Source organism: Mycena indigotica, assembly GCF_014461135.1.
Source record: "Mycena indigotica strain 171206Taipei chromosome Unknown Mind.scaff0005, whole genome shotgun sequence".
NCBI lineage: Eukaryota > Fungi > Basidiomycota > Agaricomycetes > Agaricales > Mycenaceae > Mycena > Mycena indigotica.
In genome coordinates, this window is record NW_023503004.1 from 3,558,454 (window position 1) to 3,574,813 (window position 16,360).

Here is a 16,360-nt window from a genome sequence, read left to right on the forward strand (position 1 = left end):
GAACACTCACCATATCCAGCATAAACTCAGCATGTCTTTCGAAACATTCGAGACTTTCGATGTCACCTTCGCCGCTGGCGGCGATCCCATACGAGATCCATTCTTTCAATCACTCAACTTCGGCATGACTGCCGACCCGCTCATTACATCTGCCGACTGCTTCGGCCTCCATTACCACGACTCTACCAATCCTGTTACACCCCAGACAGCCGAGGAGCTTTTCGCTGCTGCTTTCGAGAACGGTGAACTGGCTACCGAGGCCGAGTTGGTTGCCCAGCTCCAGTACTTCGAGCAACAAGCCAATACCACCGCCATGGAAGTTGACCCGGTCTTCGCTGGTGCAAACGAGATCGACAACATCTCGACTCAGCTCGGTGGCATGGCCGTGGACTCCAACGCTGGCGACGGGGCTGACTCGGACTCGGATTCTGAATCCGATAACTCTTCGGAGTATGAGGCTCCTGTCTCCCCTCCCCGTCAAATACGCTCTCCCAAGCAGCCTGAAATCGCTCGCTCGCAGCGTCGCACGCCTGTTGTTACTGTCGGTAACAAGAAAGCCGCACCCAAAAAGACGCTGGCAGGCAAGGCCAAACTCCAGGCCAAATCGCCCACCAAGGGCAAGGGCAAAGGGAAGACAGCGGCTAGTCGCAAGGCAAAACAAGTACCCAAACCCTCCCCTCCTCGGTCCACTCGCAATCCTGGTGGTGCCTACTTCGTCAGCCCTGTTGCAACTCCTCCTGCGAAAGCTCGCGCCCGGAAACTCGACGCCATGGCACCGCAGAACGACAAACCGGCAGCCAACCAACGCTCGTTCTCGTGCGCGGATGTCCCCGTTATTGCCGTTGCAGCTTCTAAGGAGGCTGGGACACATGGGCCTATCCCGGAGGAAATGCTCAAGCTTAAGCCAGCTTTCCACTACTTGCACTATCTGGGTTGCAAGGTCAGCAGCAACGGGAGGGAAATGCACTGCCAGTGTGGCAAAATTACTCGGAACCCAGCCGACATGGCGCGCCATATGGAAAAGCACTACCGCGCCGAGCTCGAAAAGACCTGTGAGGGCTGCCCAGTGACTTTCTCCCGAAGCGATCCTTGGAAGCGTCACCGGGCTGTGAAATCCAAATGCGTCTCCGCAAGTCCTGCGAGAAAGCAGGCTGCCCTTGACTTCAAACTTCTGCCCCGAATGCAGCCCCTTATCAAACTGTTGCTGGGGTTGGATGGGCCGGACCGAATCCGTCCGAACAATCAACTTACTGCCGAATGGCAGGCCTATTTGAAGGAGCGCAACATCGCTTAGAAGCATACCGCCACTGCACACTCATTTTTTTGTCTTTTCCTCACCACCAATGTACGTATTACTCAATTTGTAGCGCTAGCGTAGGTATTCTCTCCTGTATAGTATTGAGCATAACCAAGCAACTGTCTTCTCTTCGTACAACAAGCAACATTAAATACAGCAAGACTACAAGTAAACTAAGCAGCGGGCAGTATTTCGCTTTTCTTGCCCGGTTTGGCACCTGTCAAAGACTTGTGGATGAATGGCAAGACTCCTCCACCTGCGATCGTTGCGCGGACGAGTGTGTCGAGCTCTTCGTCTCCACGAATGGCTAGTTGGAGATGGCGAGGAGTGATACGTTTGACACGTAGGTCTTTTGAAGCGTTGCCTGATAAAACGTAAAATAAAAGTTTATGGATAACGCAAGTGAAACCAACCCGCCAGCTCGAGGACTTCAGCGGTCAGGTACTCTAGAATAGCGGACGTATAGACTGCGGCTTTAGCTCCAATTCGAACGTTGTGTTGGGTGCGCGATTTAAGATAACGGTGGATACGACCAACAGGGAACTGGAAAGGTGAGATATCAGTTGAGAAAAAAAAGAGAGACAGGAAACTGACCTGCAAGCCGGCTTTCTGACTTCTCGTTTGGACTGAGCGGGGTTGGTTAGCTGCGGGAGCGCCAGACTTTGCTTTGCCGCCAGATTTAGCAGCTGGAGCCATGGTGGTTGAGAGCTAAGAAAGGATGCCACTTGCGATCAAAAAGTCAACAAGGAAGGGCATGATGTCTTCCTCCTCCACGCCAATACGCGCTATCACTACCCCATTGCGTAGCCCTACACCTGCACCGATTCCATCCTCAGACAAACTATACGAACCCCACGCGAAAGCAGTGTTGCGCCGCCGACTCACCAATCGCGTGTTTGTTTACACCGCGTTAGTCTCACTTGCCAGCGGTTTCTATTGGTCGGGTCTTGAATGGGGTGTTGGCGCGGCAGTCATAGTATGGCTTGGAGGCTTTCTTCCCATTATTCTTTTGAAAAAGACACATCTCACTGGTCTGTCGATGGTTATTTTTTCTCCCGCACGAAAGGCTAACCGCTCAATAGTCTCTCACACAAGTGCTCCGTCACCAGCCTTGCTCTTACAAAGATCCTTTGCCCCACCACTACGGATTAGAACGGCCAACGCTCTCCAAGCTCATTTGATTTCTGCCCTGGCTATTCTTGCCTTGCACACCACACTCGACAACAACAGAATACCCGTATTTATCAAATCGCGGTCGGTTTTTATTTGTGTTCAGTGTCTAAACTCATCTGAGAACCCACCATAGGAAACATCCTTACACACTCCATCCCGTCCTGATGCTATTTGCACTCAACCAGAGTGTTGTGGCTTGTCTTTGTGTTCTAAGAGCTGTTATGCGCGATGTTTGGGTCTTTCCGTTCAAAGTGAGTGATCTCCGGTTGAGCAATATGAAAACTCATAGTCACTCCAGCGACCTGCATTGCTTCCGTCCCCAGGCACTCTGCTGGCCCCAATAGTCATTTCGCTTGTGACCCTTCCAATCTCGCTGACCCTGGTCTTTGTGGTCATCCCAATTCTCCGTCGCATTCCCATTTGTATGCATTTGTGCCAATCCTACTTCACTTGCTCACGAACAAACAGTGTCTTTGGTATTTACATTCACCCGCACGCCTCATCTATCGGTCCTCAAGCATGTCCCGCGAGCCTTGACTGTTAGCATACTCACGACTGCTCTTTGGGAAATGACCGCAGCTATCTGGGAATCAGTGCTCAGCGAGGTAGGTCTGCCGTTCTAACATTCTGCCTGTTTTTAACTTTGACGACTTGGAAGGAACTTGGGACAACTCCGGCTATAAGAACTCTGGTTTCGGGCATTTCCATCTCTTCCACTCCAGCTCCCACAAGCGCTCCCACAAGCTCGTATCCAGGCACAGGATCATCTGTGTTCTCAACTCCCGCGCGCTCTTCTTCATCCCCTTTTGCCTCGCAAGTTTCTTCAGTTGAGCAAGATGCCCCTGCTCCAATCCCGGAAACCAAACCGGTCACAGTTTATACGCATTTGGCGTACGCCGAGTTGCATAAGATTGCGATGGCTCTCTCAGAAACGCCTTCTGTGGATGCGAAGGCTGCTACAGAGCTATTCGATGTAGATGGGCTTGTGTGGTCAACACTGGCGAGAGAGACTTTGATTTTGTTGGGGAACGAATATCAGGTACTGCTTGGACGTGGCGTCGCTCCTTCCCCTCCTCCGCCACCCTCCAAAGTCCCAGCCACGGGATTTTCAACGCCTGTCCCGGCAACTCCGACTGTTGGAAGTACCACCGCAAGTACAAGCAGGATAACACAAACACCATTGATCAAGCAAAACATTTTTGCACCAAAATCAGTTCCATCTTCTCCTGCGGCACGAGTGGGGGCTGCGTTAGCCAGTGGGGAGACAGTTGAAGGGATTGTTGGACCCGTAGTTGACGGGCTCCCATTACCAGACATCAACCTGACAGCCCAACTGAAAGGGTATGTTCCAAAAATTGATGTGCAGAAGCATCTGCGTTTGCCTGGTTGGCTGTCGAGGCTTGTGAGCGTCTCATTACCGAAAGCTTGGACTCGCCCAAGGATGGGAAGGACAGTGAGAGAATGGGTGCCGAGGAGCGAAGTTTGTATCGAGGCTGTTGAAGGTTTCCGTTTTTCACCCCCTTGCATTTTATATGTTCTGACGACTGACCAGTTTTAACTCACCTCACTTCCGTCTCGTTGACTGCTGACCGTTTCGGGGTCGCGCAACGTGACATTCCGCGTATTCTCGAGGCACTGTTAGCATTTTTGACCGCAGTGGAGAGTGCTCAAGCAGAGCTGAGAGCAAAACTTGAAGATTCCAATATCTCATTCGAGGAGAAGGATGACGTAGAGGCGGCAGGTGGTGTTGTGGGTGATTTGGGCGATGGTATGTGTTGGGCCGCTCACTTGTGTTCAATCTTGGCTGATTTTTTTGTCAGCCCTGAAAGACGGGATTGCGCGAATCGTGCGAACGTTTGGAGACAAATTACGTGCATTCAAGTTTCCGCCACGAACGGCTAGTCGGCTACAGGAGTTTGTCGACTATAGTCATGGTGCGGTAATTGGTTAAGGCTCAGTGTAATCGTAAAATGCTTGTTCACATGATCGCGTACATCACGTGAGTGTCATTACAGTCAGTATGGAAAATACAAGCCTAAGGCCTAAGGGATATACCGTTACAATACATGAAGCCCACGAGAATACACGCCTTATTGTGCCTCCGCGTTGCGTTCCTTGCGACCATGCCCATACGCGTAAACACCTTTCCTCCCTCGTTCGCCAGCACTTCCCCATCCATATCCACTTCCACTTTCGAGAGAGTGTGCGTAAGCAGGAGACGTTGGCGGCGAGTATGCGTATGGTAATGCAAACGTGGCACTGCCAGCCACGCTAGACGCAACGTTTCTGTGAGCAAGCTCAAGTTCGTCCTTGTCGTCCCGATTGTGCTGACTAGATTGCGACTGTGAGTACCGCTTACTTGAGTCCGGGTAGCCGTATTCATAGTCGTCGTGAGCTTTCACATCAAGGCCCGTTTCATCCAGGTCCGAGACAGTAGAAACTTCCTGGTTGACACCGACCTCCAACGCTGGGCCTGGCGACTGTGGGATAAGGTTATTCGATGCATCTTTGAAGCACAAAACCCAGACTCACTCTGCGTCCACCTGCCCTCCCAAAAGCACTGGCAGGTGCATCAGAGCTTGTCCCCATCGCCGAGGTCGGATACCCATAGACGACGGTTCCTGTTGTGCCTTTTGTCGTGCGAGGATTCCCATTTCCTGCGGAACGACCAGGAATCGATATCGTCACACGTGTTGCCCCCGAGCGTGCAGCAGAGCCATCGGTCCCCTTGCCACGAATGCTGCGACGCGTGTTGAGAGTGCAGTAGAACGAGATCGCATAAACTAGGCGGGTTAGACATGAATTTCAATCGCGCGAGAGCAGGGTCATACGTTTCGACAAGACGAAAAAGAAGGCGAGGAACTGCATATTATCAGGACGCAAATCGTACTGCGGGCCCGATGTCAGCAGTTGCGACTCAAAAAAGCTAGCGACATACAAATACCAACGTGATGATGCCAAAGCCTGCTGTGAATGCACCGGTATTGATAGCATATACGGTGAGGATGGTAACAAGGTTATCGGCCCTTAAATTTATTCAGGAATCGTATTCGGTTCTCGCCAATCGCTTTACCGTTTCGATCCAGTCCGGTATTGTCTGAGGAAATAGCATAGAGCCACGGCAATCACTACATCCGTGAGGGCTCCCACTCCAAGTGCAAGCGAGGCCATCAGCTTGAGCCGGGGAAGAACATTCAAGAAGGGATTTTGGAAGCTGTGCGTTACTAAGAGCGGGTTTGGGGACTACTTGGTTGTAACTTACCATTTCACAGTAAAAACTGAATGCAAGTCGAAGCAGGTCAGTATTCCGCAACTCACGGAATCGAACGCCATACCGATTGCCAGTGCTGCGTGTGCGTTAGCTTGCGGACCATCAGATGTTGCAAACGTACCCAATTCTGCCACGGTAAGTAGTAAAATTAAGGCGGTGACAAAGTTGTTTCTTTGGCTGACTGCCAAAGATATTATATAATGTGGGGACGAGCTAATAGAAATTTCACGCACAACGCCAGACCCGCACAGCAAATGTTCTTGAACGCTTTTCAGTTTTGCCCCCACAGGTAGCGTAAATATAGTCACATTCGAACCAGTGTACCAATGACTGCCTAAAACTTTGTCAGACTGATAACAAGGCAGATAACAGGACACGGCTGACCCCAAGTGTAAGTTGTAAGATGAGGGTCCACGCAACCCGTTCAAGCAGTACGACCGGATTGGCGTAGTTCCTGTGTCGGGGTTAGAGAGTATACGCGCAGCGGCGGAAAGCAGATAAGTACGTTATGGTGTAAAAATACACAGCATGTCCGATGAAGGATTGGTCAACTGCGCAGAGGATCCAAACAGCAACGACCTGAGGAGGACCATGTTAGCGGTCCCCGAAAGCGCTATAGCAAACTCACCAGAAGCTTATACCGGGGTTTGTCTTCGGGAAATCGCGTAAAGTAGGTCACAGCCTGGTTCGTACAGACCCCCATCGCGGCGCAAGAGAAGGCAAAGCCAATAAAGGCAGCTCCAAGCGTCTCGTCGACATTGAGGCGAGGAATGCCGGCCATCCAGGCAGTCTTGGTCGGATACTTGCGGCTGGTGAAGGGCGGAGGCTACCGTTTGGGGCGAAGCAAGCTTGGGGAGAGGACAAGGAGCGCAAGCCTGTGAAAGTTTTGGTTTTGACATTGGTATTGAGGCACGCGGGGCAAGAAAATCTCCCCACAACTTGATCGGTGGCGCGGTTACATTTGCTATCTGGCGTCGTCACTCTTATCGTCCCGGAATAAGCGTATGTGTGCTGACGGTGTTTTGCGGGCCAATAAAGCGCAATGCAATCCACATTTGGGTGACGAAGAAGACAGAAGGAGTCTCGACGCAAGAGAGGTCTGCCTTTTTGGGACAGAGCACATGACTTTAATGGCTTGACCACCATCTTCTGTTGCAGCGGCGGCCAAGAGTCTTGGACGACGTTGAATGCTGCAAGTCAACTTGCTTGCTTCGAATTCTCTAAACCTTTGTCCACAAAGCAGTCGGTTCAAATGCTACGATCATCAGCAAAGAACCACTGGAGCATGCATCTGAATCGTGTTCAATCTTTATGGCAGAAGACGCTTCCAGTTGTGCTTATCTATGCCTCACTCAAGTCAACCAGCAGCTTTCCGGCGGAAAAGCCTGTTTCCGTAGCCCAACGAATTGAGGCTACTCAAAGCAATTTCGATCCTCGGGCTTTGGATGAGCTGACCTCTTCTCTTGATATTCTACCGAACAGATTCAATGGACTGAACAGTGGCATTGCAACCACCTACATGTCCACGGTCCGTACTCGCCCGACATGTTATATAGGGCATCGATACCTTTCATTTTTCAACGAGCATGACTGTGCCCCCGAAGAAGACTGCCTTGGTCACTGGCGCTGGTATGTCTCTCGTACTTATGGCCGCTTGTAGGACTCGGATATATCCGACATTTCCAGCCCAGGGTATTGGCAAGGCCATTGCTTTGCGTCTTGCGGAAGACGGCTTCGCAGTCGGTTTAAATGACATCAAAGACAACACCGAAAACCTTGAAGCTGTTGCCGATACAATCAAAGCCAAGGGCGGCATTGCTACAATCCACATTGCAGACGTCTCAGTCGAAAGCCAGGTGGCCACGATGATTTCTAATGTGGTTGAGCTGCATCATAAGATTGACGTTGTTCGTACAGCAACTGTTGTCAACTTACTGTGCTGTTGACGAGCTCTAGCTGGTCGCTAATGCTGGCGTGTGCAAATATGCTGGATATTGTGCGTCGAAATTTGCTGTGCGGGGACTAGTTCAAGCAGCTGGTAGGTGTGCCATGGAATAGACTTGGTTTTGCCATCAATATCTTTCTTCTCCAGCTCACGAATTCGGCCCACATGGGATTACGGTCAACGCTTATGCTCCTGGTGCAATTGACACCGACATGTGTAAGTTAGCCAGCTCTTTCGATCCAGTCTAACCGGTTTGACAGTGCATTATCTCGCGACAACTCTGCAGGAATGACCAGCAAAGCGGTGAGTCAGAAGCTTTGACTGACTGATCCTATGTAATCAAATAATACTCGGTAGATGCAGGCAGGGTCTGCCCTCGGAATAACTGGGTATGCGAAGCCATCTCCCCTTTTCATGATGACCACTGAGCGATATGTTTCCAGAACAACTGCAGATGTTGCGCACCTAGTCTCATACCTTGCTTCCGATTCGTCTCGTTTCCTTACAGGTAGAGCGCGATCATATGCATGCATGAACATCATCATCAGAACTCATTTTTTCAGGACAATCTGTTTCGATCAACGGTGGGCTTTATTTCGATTGACTGTCCTATTCGGGACGAAGAGGGCTCGATGCGAGGGGTGAGGTTTTGGTGGATGGGTTAAGGGCCAGATTGTATTGGGGATAGCTGGCTGGCGATTTGAAAAGGAAACCTCATTTTCCGTGATTACGAAGTTACCATGACGCTTCGTCCAATTGACACTCTACCATGACGTTGCATTTGTGAGTTCTCTCAAACTGAGTCAAACAATGACTTTCCCCACCCGCAAGATTGCTGGTCAAGATGTTTCTGCGATTAGCTTTGGAGTCATGAGTATGGGCGGGGCATATGGGACATTTGAGGGTGACGACGAAGCGCGATTCAAAGTATGCACAGTTTGTCAACCTCACTTGTCGTTCAACTTTGTTTCGAGGTGCTCGACGCTGCCTTTGATGCCGCGCAAGGCTGCACACCTATGTTCGATACCGCTGATATATACGGAGACGCTGAAGACCTCCTTGGTAATTGGTTGGTACACATGCACCGGTCCTTGTCCTATTCACTGAACCCTTGTTAGGTTCAAGCGGACCGGAAAGCGCGACAAAGTCTTCCTCGCCAGTAAATTTGGCTTTATTGCGTTCACTGGCGACAAGGTCATCGATGGAAGTCCTGCATATGCTCGTCAAGCCCTTGAGAAGTCCATCAAGAGAATGCAAGTCGACTGCATTGACCTCTACTACCTCCACGTTTGTGTAATCTGCCATTCTCGAGTTGCCCTTATGGAATTCGCTTAGCGCGCAGACCGGGACGTGCCCATTGAGGTATGTCGATTTTCCACGATGTGAGTTTTGCTCAGTGGCACTCTGCAGCATACGATCCGCGCTATGGCAGAGTTTGTCAAGTATGGCCTAATGTGTCCTATTCACTGTTACCAATTCTCTGTGGCAGAGAGGGCAAAGTCAAATATCTTGGCCTTTCAGAGGTTTCTGTGTCGACGCTTCGGCGCGCACACGCTGTCCACCCCATTGCGGCCGTTCAAGTTGAATACAGCCCTTTCACTCTCGATATCGAGGACCCAAAGATTGCCTTGCTCAATACCTGCCGGGAACTCGGTGTGGCTGTCGTTGCATACTCTCCACTTGGTCGAGGACTGCTGTCAGGAACCATTGTGTGTGTCCTACTCCGTCTGAACTTGAGCAAGCTCTTATAATAGCGCTCCTACGATGATATTCCTGCGGGCGATTTCCGGCGTTTGGTACCCCGGTAAGCTGTTCATGCGACCCACATCATTTTTCACAACTTACCCGGGCTTCAGGTACAGCGCCGACAACTTCCCCAACATCCTGAAAATTGCGGATGGTTTGGCCGCGATCGGCAAAAAGTATGACAATGCCTCTGCGAGCCAAGTTGCTCTCGCATGGCTCCTTGCCCAGGGCGAGGATATAATTCCTATTCCTGGTTCGAAAACTATCAAGGTATGTCCCAAGCATTGACGAAACACGAAGCTTTCTCAGTTTTTTTAGTACCTGGAGGAGAACTATTCTGCGGTGAAAGTAGCCCTCAGTGTCGAAGATGTGGCTGTGATACGCAAATTGGCTGTTGAGGCGGACGCTAGTACAGGAAGCCGCTATCCTCCTTCGTTAGCCGCCGAACTCTTTACGGACACACCAGTCCTTTGAAGGAATGTTGCATGTATGGATCACAATGGAATGACTCTTAGCCTCTGCAGAGCCATCAACTCCGATCTGTCAGTTTAGGGGTTGGCGTTGATTCCAGTGGAGCTTCCGGGAGGAATCATAGTTTCTTCTGTCGCTTCGAAACCATTCAGTGCCTGGTTTCGCATGGAATGAGATTCGGGGGAACGAGTTGCGCCAGCCTTTGCGCGTCAGGATGAGCGCTTTGCGATACGGGTGTCTATTCTGGTCCTGGCATATAAATGCAATCGGTTCTGTCGCACAATACTTGGACGCTATGGTGAGACTTTGTCTCCGTAACGATCCTTTTCTCACTGATGATTGGCAGCCTCCAACCAGTCATTTCCTCCAGTACTTCCCTCTGGTGGTTCGTCCATCGTTTGTGTTCGTTGATTGACTTGCTGATAATAAGGACTAGCTCGATACTTTCACTTATGGTGCATGCACTAGAGTGATAAGTAGTAATGGTTGGCTAACCTTACACTAAGGCATCTACTGTGCTCTCTTCGTCCAATCCACTCAGATGCTCATAAATCGGCGGCGGGCCAACTACAAGGTCTATCTAGCATGTCTTTCGGCGTTGTTTGGCTTGTCAACGATGCATATCGTTGCGGCGTACACTTGGGCGTTCATCACCGACACCGCGACGACCGGGATTTACGAGGTCTTGTCCTTGAGGAAACGGCCACCGGACTTATATGGCGCGGACGATCCTATGGCGGTCCACAGGCTGGTGCGGGTGATCAGAGCTCGATATGCTCTTGCAAAGTGGGTGCTTTCAAGCCTTCCCATAGTCACTGGCTAACGGGATGAAAAGTCTCCTCGCAGATGCTGTTCTTGTTAGTTTCCGTTGGATTTCATGGCGCTTCTGCTCACCGAGTCGAAGATACACCGATGCTATGTCATCTGGGGACACAATTTGCGAGCCATAGCGTTTTTGCTTGTTGCATACATTGTCAACATAGGTAAGCATTCGAGTTGGTCAAAATGGAGCCCATGTTTACTTGGTCGAAGGTGGTATCGTTGTTGGAGCCTTGCCCTTTGTTGGTCCGTCAGAGCGGATCGCAATAGCGGTTTGCATTGGCACGACATTTTTCACCAATGTCGCTGCTTCACTTATGGCGGGTAGGAATGATGCCATTCTGCGTGAACAGACTGATATCACCATGCAGCTGGCCGCATATGGTGGATTTCTCGTCGGGCATCAGTTGTCTTGAGTCGAGGGTCCCGTCGGATGTATTACAATTTGACGGCAATCCTGTAGGTCGTTTTCTCTGAGAGAATTACTTAAGTATGGGCTTAGTCACAACTTGCAGTCTTGAAAGTGGACTCATTTACCCAATATCTATCGTCATAGCCATCGCTATGTTTGTCGCGCCGCAGACTTCCACTGAGGCTGTCTTGATATCCATTGCGCCCATCTATCATCTTGTGGTTCGTTCCAGGGCCTGCATTTGTTTTTACTTGCTTGACCCCTTTTTTATAGGCAATAGCACCGACATTGATCATCGTCCGAGTTGGGCTGGGGATGAGCACGGAGGGCGTTGACAGAGCCGTCACTACTGGTCCGGATCGCTTTGGGGGTCCTGGGAGTTTGCATTTCTCTCCTCCAATGACGGATCAGGTTGGGACTATCGAGTTGGGAATTGGGGGAGATCTTGAAAATAGCGTGAGCACGGCCACGCGGACGCTGGACAATAGCTTCAAAGTGTAGAATATTTGGGAACAGAATAAAATCTAGGCCAACATTCCCGAGCCTATGGTACTACTAGTATGCGGCATAAGGTTGCCGCTCAGGCTCCCAGGCCTTGCCTAACAGTAGTACTTTCTCGTCTCGACCACCATGTCACCTCCCCCAGAGTAAGTACCACCAGCGCGGTTTCCTGTTGCTGGCTCAACTATTTCCAGGTTTTCTGCCTCCTGTCCTAACGCTCACGGTTGAGTCTCCGCCAAACTACGAGGATGTATATGGGATGAGAACACGTCGATTGCGTGGTAGAATATTAATAAAACAAGTTTTGCGTACGTCGACATCGGTGACCAACAGGCGCGGTGCTGCTGGTAGCCTGGTATCAAATAGTAGGCTGGTGGCATCGGTCTATCCCGGGCATCGACAGTCAAGAATTGATAATTGATTTGACTTGCCACGCGTCCACGTGGTCGCGATTCTCATCATCAACGATCGAGTCGACCTTGAATTCTCCCACCACACTCAAGTCATTTTTTGTCTCGATGGTGAGAGTCTCCCACAGAGCTCTCAAACGAGTCAGAAGCAGATCTATATAAGGTTGGTCGTCGTCGTAGGGCAGCATGATATTGCTTCGGTGGAAACAATAAGACTTGATAAAAAGAGCTGTTTCTTTTTAATCCACACCTGTAGCCGTCGCCCTCCAGCCATGTACCGCCACATTTCCGCCCCCATTCTTGCATTACCAGTCGAGCTCCTCAGCCATATTTTTGTCCTCGCCACACACGACACTGAAACGGTTGATGACGACTGTCCATCCTTCAACTCGACTAGTGTGCTCGCCCCGCTCGACTATGGCCTGGTGTGCAAGCTCTGGCGCTATATCGCTCTGAATACACCAGCCTTGTATACCAGCATTTGCATCACCCCCGAGCTCCTGCATGAGTCGGACAGTTTGGATCTTCGAGGAATTGCAACTTACCTGAAGCTGTCCCGAAACTATCCTCTCGACATTCTCATCGATGCGCGTGATCAGGATTGGGACTTTGATGATGAAGGGTGCGCAATTTCTAGCTGAATTACCTTGTTCTCATTACTCTAGTCTATATATGCCCTGGTTTACGTCTCAGCATATGGCAGAAACTGTCGAGCTGATCCTCCCCTTTATCCACCGCTGGCGGTCCCTCTCCATTTTCACCGACATCTCATCACCAATGCACACTGCTCTAAGAATGATTGAAGGTCGACTTGACACCACCACCTTTTCGAGTTTGGAAAGCCTTCGGTTGATGCGCTGTGACGCATACGCTGCCTACGGCGAACCCAACTCAAGCTATTCATTTCTCGAGACACTGTCAATGAATCGCCCATCTATTCTTCCCTGTCTTCGCCAACTTACTCTGCGTGGCGTATCTGCAGCTTGGACACCACTCTCCGCACACCTCACAGCCAGTCTTTCCGCAGTCGAACTTGCATTTCTACCGAATTCTCTGCAGCCATCGCTTTCAGAACTCTCGGGAATGCTTTGTGCAACTTCAAATCTCGAGCGACTGACACTGAACGTTGCGGGTCCCGTCGAGACAGAGACCGATGATCTGCCCACGTTACCAAAACTGGCGTCTTTGTATCTCGGTTACACTTCCATTGGAGCCGGAGCTGCAACGCTCCGTTTCATTTCTGCGGCAGCTACCTCGCTCAACTCGATTTCGCTCGAAGATGCAAGTGATCCAGCGTCACTCATCCCACTAGACGCCGCCCCTATGCTTTCACTCCTTTTCTCATCATCCGAGTCGCAACGACCATTCCCCAACTTGGCAAAAGTTGCATTGCGCCGCGTTATGACCGCTGCTGTCCATGTTCCAGACGATGTGCTTGTTCTCGACCATCTCGAACTCGTTAACGTCAGCGAAACTCTGTTTGATCTTGGTCGCGCTGCACGCCATATTTGCGTTCGCGGGCGGTTCATTGGGCCGTTCACTGATAGCATCACCCAGAGCCCAACAGATGATTGGCTCGAACATGTTACTCTGAGCCTCATCAGCACGAAGACTCCTCGACTGATTGAGGCGTATGAGGAGGTGTATTCGGACCCTCTTCAGCAGTCGGTCCAGGAATGGGTCACGGGTGATATCCAAGTCCGTGTCGTGAGGATGCACGATCCAGAAACTTCGGACTCCTCCGCCTCTGACGAAGACGACGACGAAACGATGTCATTGGGAAGCGACGAGGAAGATTGGTCGCCATTCGGCGGTTCCCAACCCCGCTCTAATCCGTTGGTCGCGATGGTACCAAGTTGGGCTGGAATCCTTGGTGGAGGAAATGTGGTTGTTCGCCTTGGGTTGTGATTCTAGCTGATCTCTTGTACCAACAATGGACCTGTTTTCTCATAGAGAGCATGCCTACCTAGTTATGGACTTGTGGTTGCAATCAATCGTAAATTTGTGCAGCTTGACAAATGCTTTGAGTCGGGACTTGTGCGCTGGCTTTTGCGGTAACTTGACTAAAGTGAACTTCCCAGCCTAGGGAGGGAGCGAGGGAGTCTTTTGTCTATTCCTGGCTGGTATCACCACGGACTCCACCAAAAGTCTGCTTTATCATGCCGTGGTGGAGGTCGATGGCACTTTGCATACCGTCCTCGATGCTCCCACCACCAGAGCCTGCACACATTCTCTCGTGAGCCTCGCGCTTTTCGACTATTTTCTCTAACTGGAAATCAACGCGGCCGATAGTTTTGACCCGAAAACCGCTCCTCCGAATTCCCGATGGGTTCCGCCTAAATGGTAAGATCGTGCAGAGCCTGGAAAATATCTTGAACATTTGCGTTACAGGGTCACTCAGTCGAAAGAAAAGTATTCTCATGGATTTCTTCTATACATCATGGCCTGATAATTGCATTTTTGAAGCACCAAGACTATGCCAACTCAAAATGGACTGGGTCAGCCATGGGATTTCGCGAACCCCAAGATAAATGGTGTGGATCTGGCAAGTATCTCTTGATATTCATCATTTTTTTTCTACTATCAGTATTAATAACACAAAACAGACAAAACCAGACACTCGTTTGAAACTTCCCAACATTGAAATCACTACAACAGAGAGTGAGAAAACTATTGCTTTAGTAACAATTTTTCCCCTTTGAAATGAAAATGCTTAAATATAACATTTGAGGTGAATGTCAATATTTTGGACTGCACTGGCAATGAACCATTCCCTGGTGATGTATTAATCAAGGGGAATAAGATTGTTCATGTTGGTGGAAAGTTGTCAAAAGAACAAATTCAAGGTGCACAAGTCTTTGAAGGAAATGGGAAGACTCTCATGAGTGGTCTGGGTAAGTAGATGGTTTATTTTCCTTTCATTAACTACTTATAAGATAAATATTGTGATAGTGGATGCTCATACACATTTTACTTGGGTATGTACAACTGTTGACAAGATTTATATTATGCTTATTGCTAAATAGACTAATGCACCGAGCCTTGATGCTCTGTCATTGTTACCCTTGGAAGAGCATACAATCTTTGCTCTGAAAAGTGCTCAGACTTTCCTTGATTGTGGCTATACAATGTGCTGTGAGTAGTGGTTATATCCTATATTATGATAAGTAATCTTAAGCTGTAGTTGGTGCTGCATCTGCACGGGCTCGGTTGGATTTAGTAATCAAGAATGCCATCCAGAATGGAACTATCCCAGGCCCACGTTTCTTAGCAAATGGAAAAGAGGTAACTTGTCCAAGCTAAATACAGCTTAATAACAAGATATAGATGGCACCAGCAGCTGGATGTCTTGATGCAGGAATTACTCAATTTGTTGAGACCAAAGAAGAGATTGTTCAAATTATCAATCAGATGGCAGATATAGGAATTGATCAGGTTGGCTTGTACTTGTACTGACATTAGTCTCCTGATACTAATCAAGCACTGGGATAGTGTAAACTTTCAATGTCAGGAGAGGAAATCACAGAGCATCTTCGAGCAGAAGACACTACATTTTCTGATATTCTTGTTGCTGCTGGTGTAGAGGTATAATTTGGTTTTAGGTCAAACTCTTGTGTTTATAGTTCTTTTGATCCTAGGCTGCCCACTCTAGAGGCATGCGTGTTTGCTCACATGCTAGATCAGATGAAGCAGTCCTTCAATGCCTTCAGTATGGTGTTGATATGATTTATCATGCATCTTTCATCTCTGATGCAACAATGGATGCCTTAGAGGCTCAGAAAGATCGTGTTTTTGTGGCACCAGCTATCAACTTTTTAGTAGCAACACTGGAGAATGCTGGTGAAGAGTTTGCATGTCTGGTTTCATTATATGTTATTATGAATGAACTTATAAGTTATATAGATCCAGCATCCAAAGCAGAAGCTGTAGGATATCAACGAGAGCTTGAAATTGCAATTGAAGCATTGAAAGAGATGCATAAAAGAGGTATTAAGGTTTAAAATTAACTAATTGATTGATATTATAAATTGAATTCACAACTAGATTCTACCTGGGGGTGACTATGGGTAAGATAGCATAGTGTTCACCATACTCATATAATGTTAACATATCTAGATTTGCATGGGTAAATATCATGCTTAGCTGTTTATATTACTTAACATCACTATAGACTCCTCATGGTACTTACCATGATCTTGAACATTTTGTGAATCTTCTCAAGATGACACCTATGGAGGCTATTGTTTCAGCAACTAAATATGGTGGAGAGTTGCTAGGTCATCCAAATCATCTGGGAACAGTCACAATTGGGGCT

General features: G+C 49.2%; 7 protein-coding genes across 7 annotated transcripts; 5 read left to right on the top strand and 2 right to left on the bottom strand.

Moving 5' to 3' along the window:
* Nucleotides 1-1,470: 1,470 nt before the first annotated feature.
* Nucleotides 1,471-1,993, bottom strand: MIND_00619200 (Histone H2A; the record flags this gene model as incomplete). The annotated part of the gene is made up of 3 exons (XM_037362942.1): nucleotides 1,471-1,661; nucleotides 1,711-1,840; nucleotides 1,892-1,993. 3 exons carry the CDS (start codon nucleotides 1,991-1,993, stop codon nucleotides 1,471-1,473), a joined length of 423 nt encoding a protein of 140 aa, XP_037220863.1.
* Nucleotides 1,994-2,015: 22 nt separating this feature from the next.
* Nucleotides 2,016-4,421, top strand: MIND_00619300 (uncharacterized protein; the record flags this gene model as incomplete). Its single annotated transcript, XM_037362943.1, has 8 exons — nucleotides 2,016-2,328; nucleotides 2,380-2,551; nucleotides 2,604-2,721; nucleotides 2,769-2,892; nucleotides 2,939-3,075; nucleotides 3,129-3,972; nucleotides 4,023-4,238; nucleotides 4,291-4,421. The coding sequence occupies 8 exons, from the start codon at nucleotides 2,016-2,018 to the stop codon at nucleotides 4,419-4,421; spliced, it is 2,055 nt and encodes a 684-aa protein (XP_037220864.1).
* A 139-nt stretch (nucleotides 4,422-4,560) lies between these two features.
* MIND_00619400 (uncharacterized protein) lies at nucleotides 4,561-6,522 on the bottom strand (the record flags this gene model as incomplete). The annotated part of the gene is made up of 13 exons (XM_037362944.1): nucleotides 4,561-4,950; nucleotides 5,003-5,253; nucleotides 5,302-5,359; nucleotides 5,409-5,496; nucleotides 5,544-5,684; nucleotides 5,733-5,748; nucleotides 5,806-5,817; nucleotides 5,863-5,922; nucleotides 5,975-6,000; nucleotides 6,050-6,075; nucleotides 6,126-6,195; nucleotides 6,247-6,320; nucleotides 6,370-6,522. The coding sequence occupies 13 exons, from the start codon at nucleotides 6,520-6,522 to the stop codon at nucleotides 4,561-4,563; spliced, it is 1,365 nt and encodes a 454-aa protein (XP_037220865.1).
* Nucleotides 6,523-7,327: 805 nt separating this feature from the next.
* On the top strand, nucleotides 7,328-8,290 carry MIND_00619500 (NAD-binding protein; the record flags this gene model as incomplete). Its single annotated transcript, XM_037362945.1, has 8 exons — nucleotides 7,328-7,370; nucleotides 7,428-7,648; nucleotides 7,698-7,779; nucleotides 7,834-7,906; nucleotides 7,947-7,989; nucleotides 8,044-8,075; nucleotides 8,130-8,194; nucleotides 8,250-8,290. The coding sequence occupies 8 exons, from the start codon at nucleotides 7,328-7,330 to the stop codon at nucleotides 8,288-8,290; spliced, it is 600 nt and encodes a 199-aa protein (XP_037220866.1).
* Nucleotides 8,291-8,496: 206 nt separating this feature from the next.
* On the top strand, nucleotides 8,497-9,906 carry MIND_00619600 (Aldo/keto reductase; the record flags this gene model as incomplete). Its single annotated transcript, XM_037362946.1, has 9 exons — nucleotides 8,497-8,613; nucleotides 8,661-8,755; nucleotides 8,805-8,973; nucleotides 9,022-9,048; nucleotides 9,097-9,128; nucleotides 9,176-9,395; nucleotides 9,441-9,490; nucleotides 9,543-9,702; nucleotides 9,751-9,906. The coding sequence occupies 9 exons, from the start codon at nucleotides 8,497-8,499 to the stop codon at nucleotides 9,904-9,906; spliced, it is 1,026 nt and encodes a 341-aa protein (XP_037220867.1).
* A 211-nt stretch (nucleotides 9,907-10,117) lies between these two features.
* Nucleotides 10,118-11,635, top strand: MIND_00619700 (Ras-GEF domain-containing protein; the record flags this gene model as incomplete). The annotated part of the gene is made up of 10 exons (XM_037362947.1): nucleotides 10,118-10,201; nucleotides 10,250-10,288; nucleotides 10,340-10,358; nucleotides 10,410-10,689; nucleotides 10,739-10,760; nucleotides 10,808-10,886; nucleotides 10,936-11,046; nucleotides 11,094-11,181; nucleotides 11,238-11,355; nucleotides 11,408-11,635. 10 exons carry the CDS (start codon nucleotides 10,118-10,120, stop codon nucleotides 11,633-11,635), a joined length of 1,068 nt encoding a protein of 355 aa, XP_037220868.1.
* Nucleotides 11,636-12,317: 682 nt separating this feature from the next.
* On the top strand, nucleotides 12,318-13,953 carry MIND_00619800 (F-box domain-containing protein; the record flags this gene model as incomplete). The annotated part of the gene is made up of 2 exons (XM_037362948.1): nucleotides 12,318-12,667; nucleotides 12,711-13,953. The coding sequence occupies 2 exons, from the start codon at nucleotides 12,318-12,320 to the stop codon at nucleotides 13,951-13,953; spliced, it is 1,593 nt and encodes a 530-aa protein (XP_037220869.1).
* Nucleotides 13,954-16,360: the final 2,407 nt, after the last annotated feature.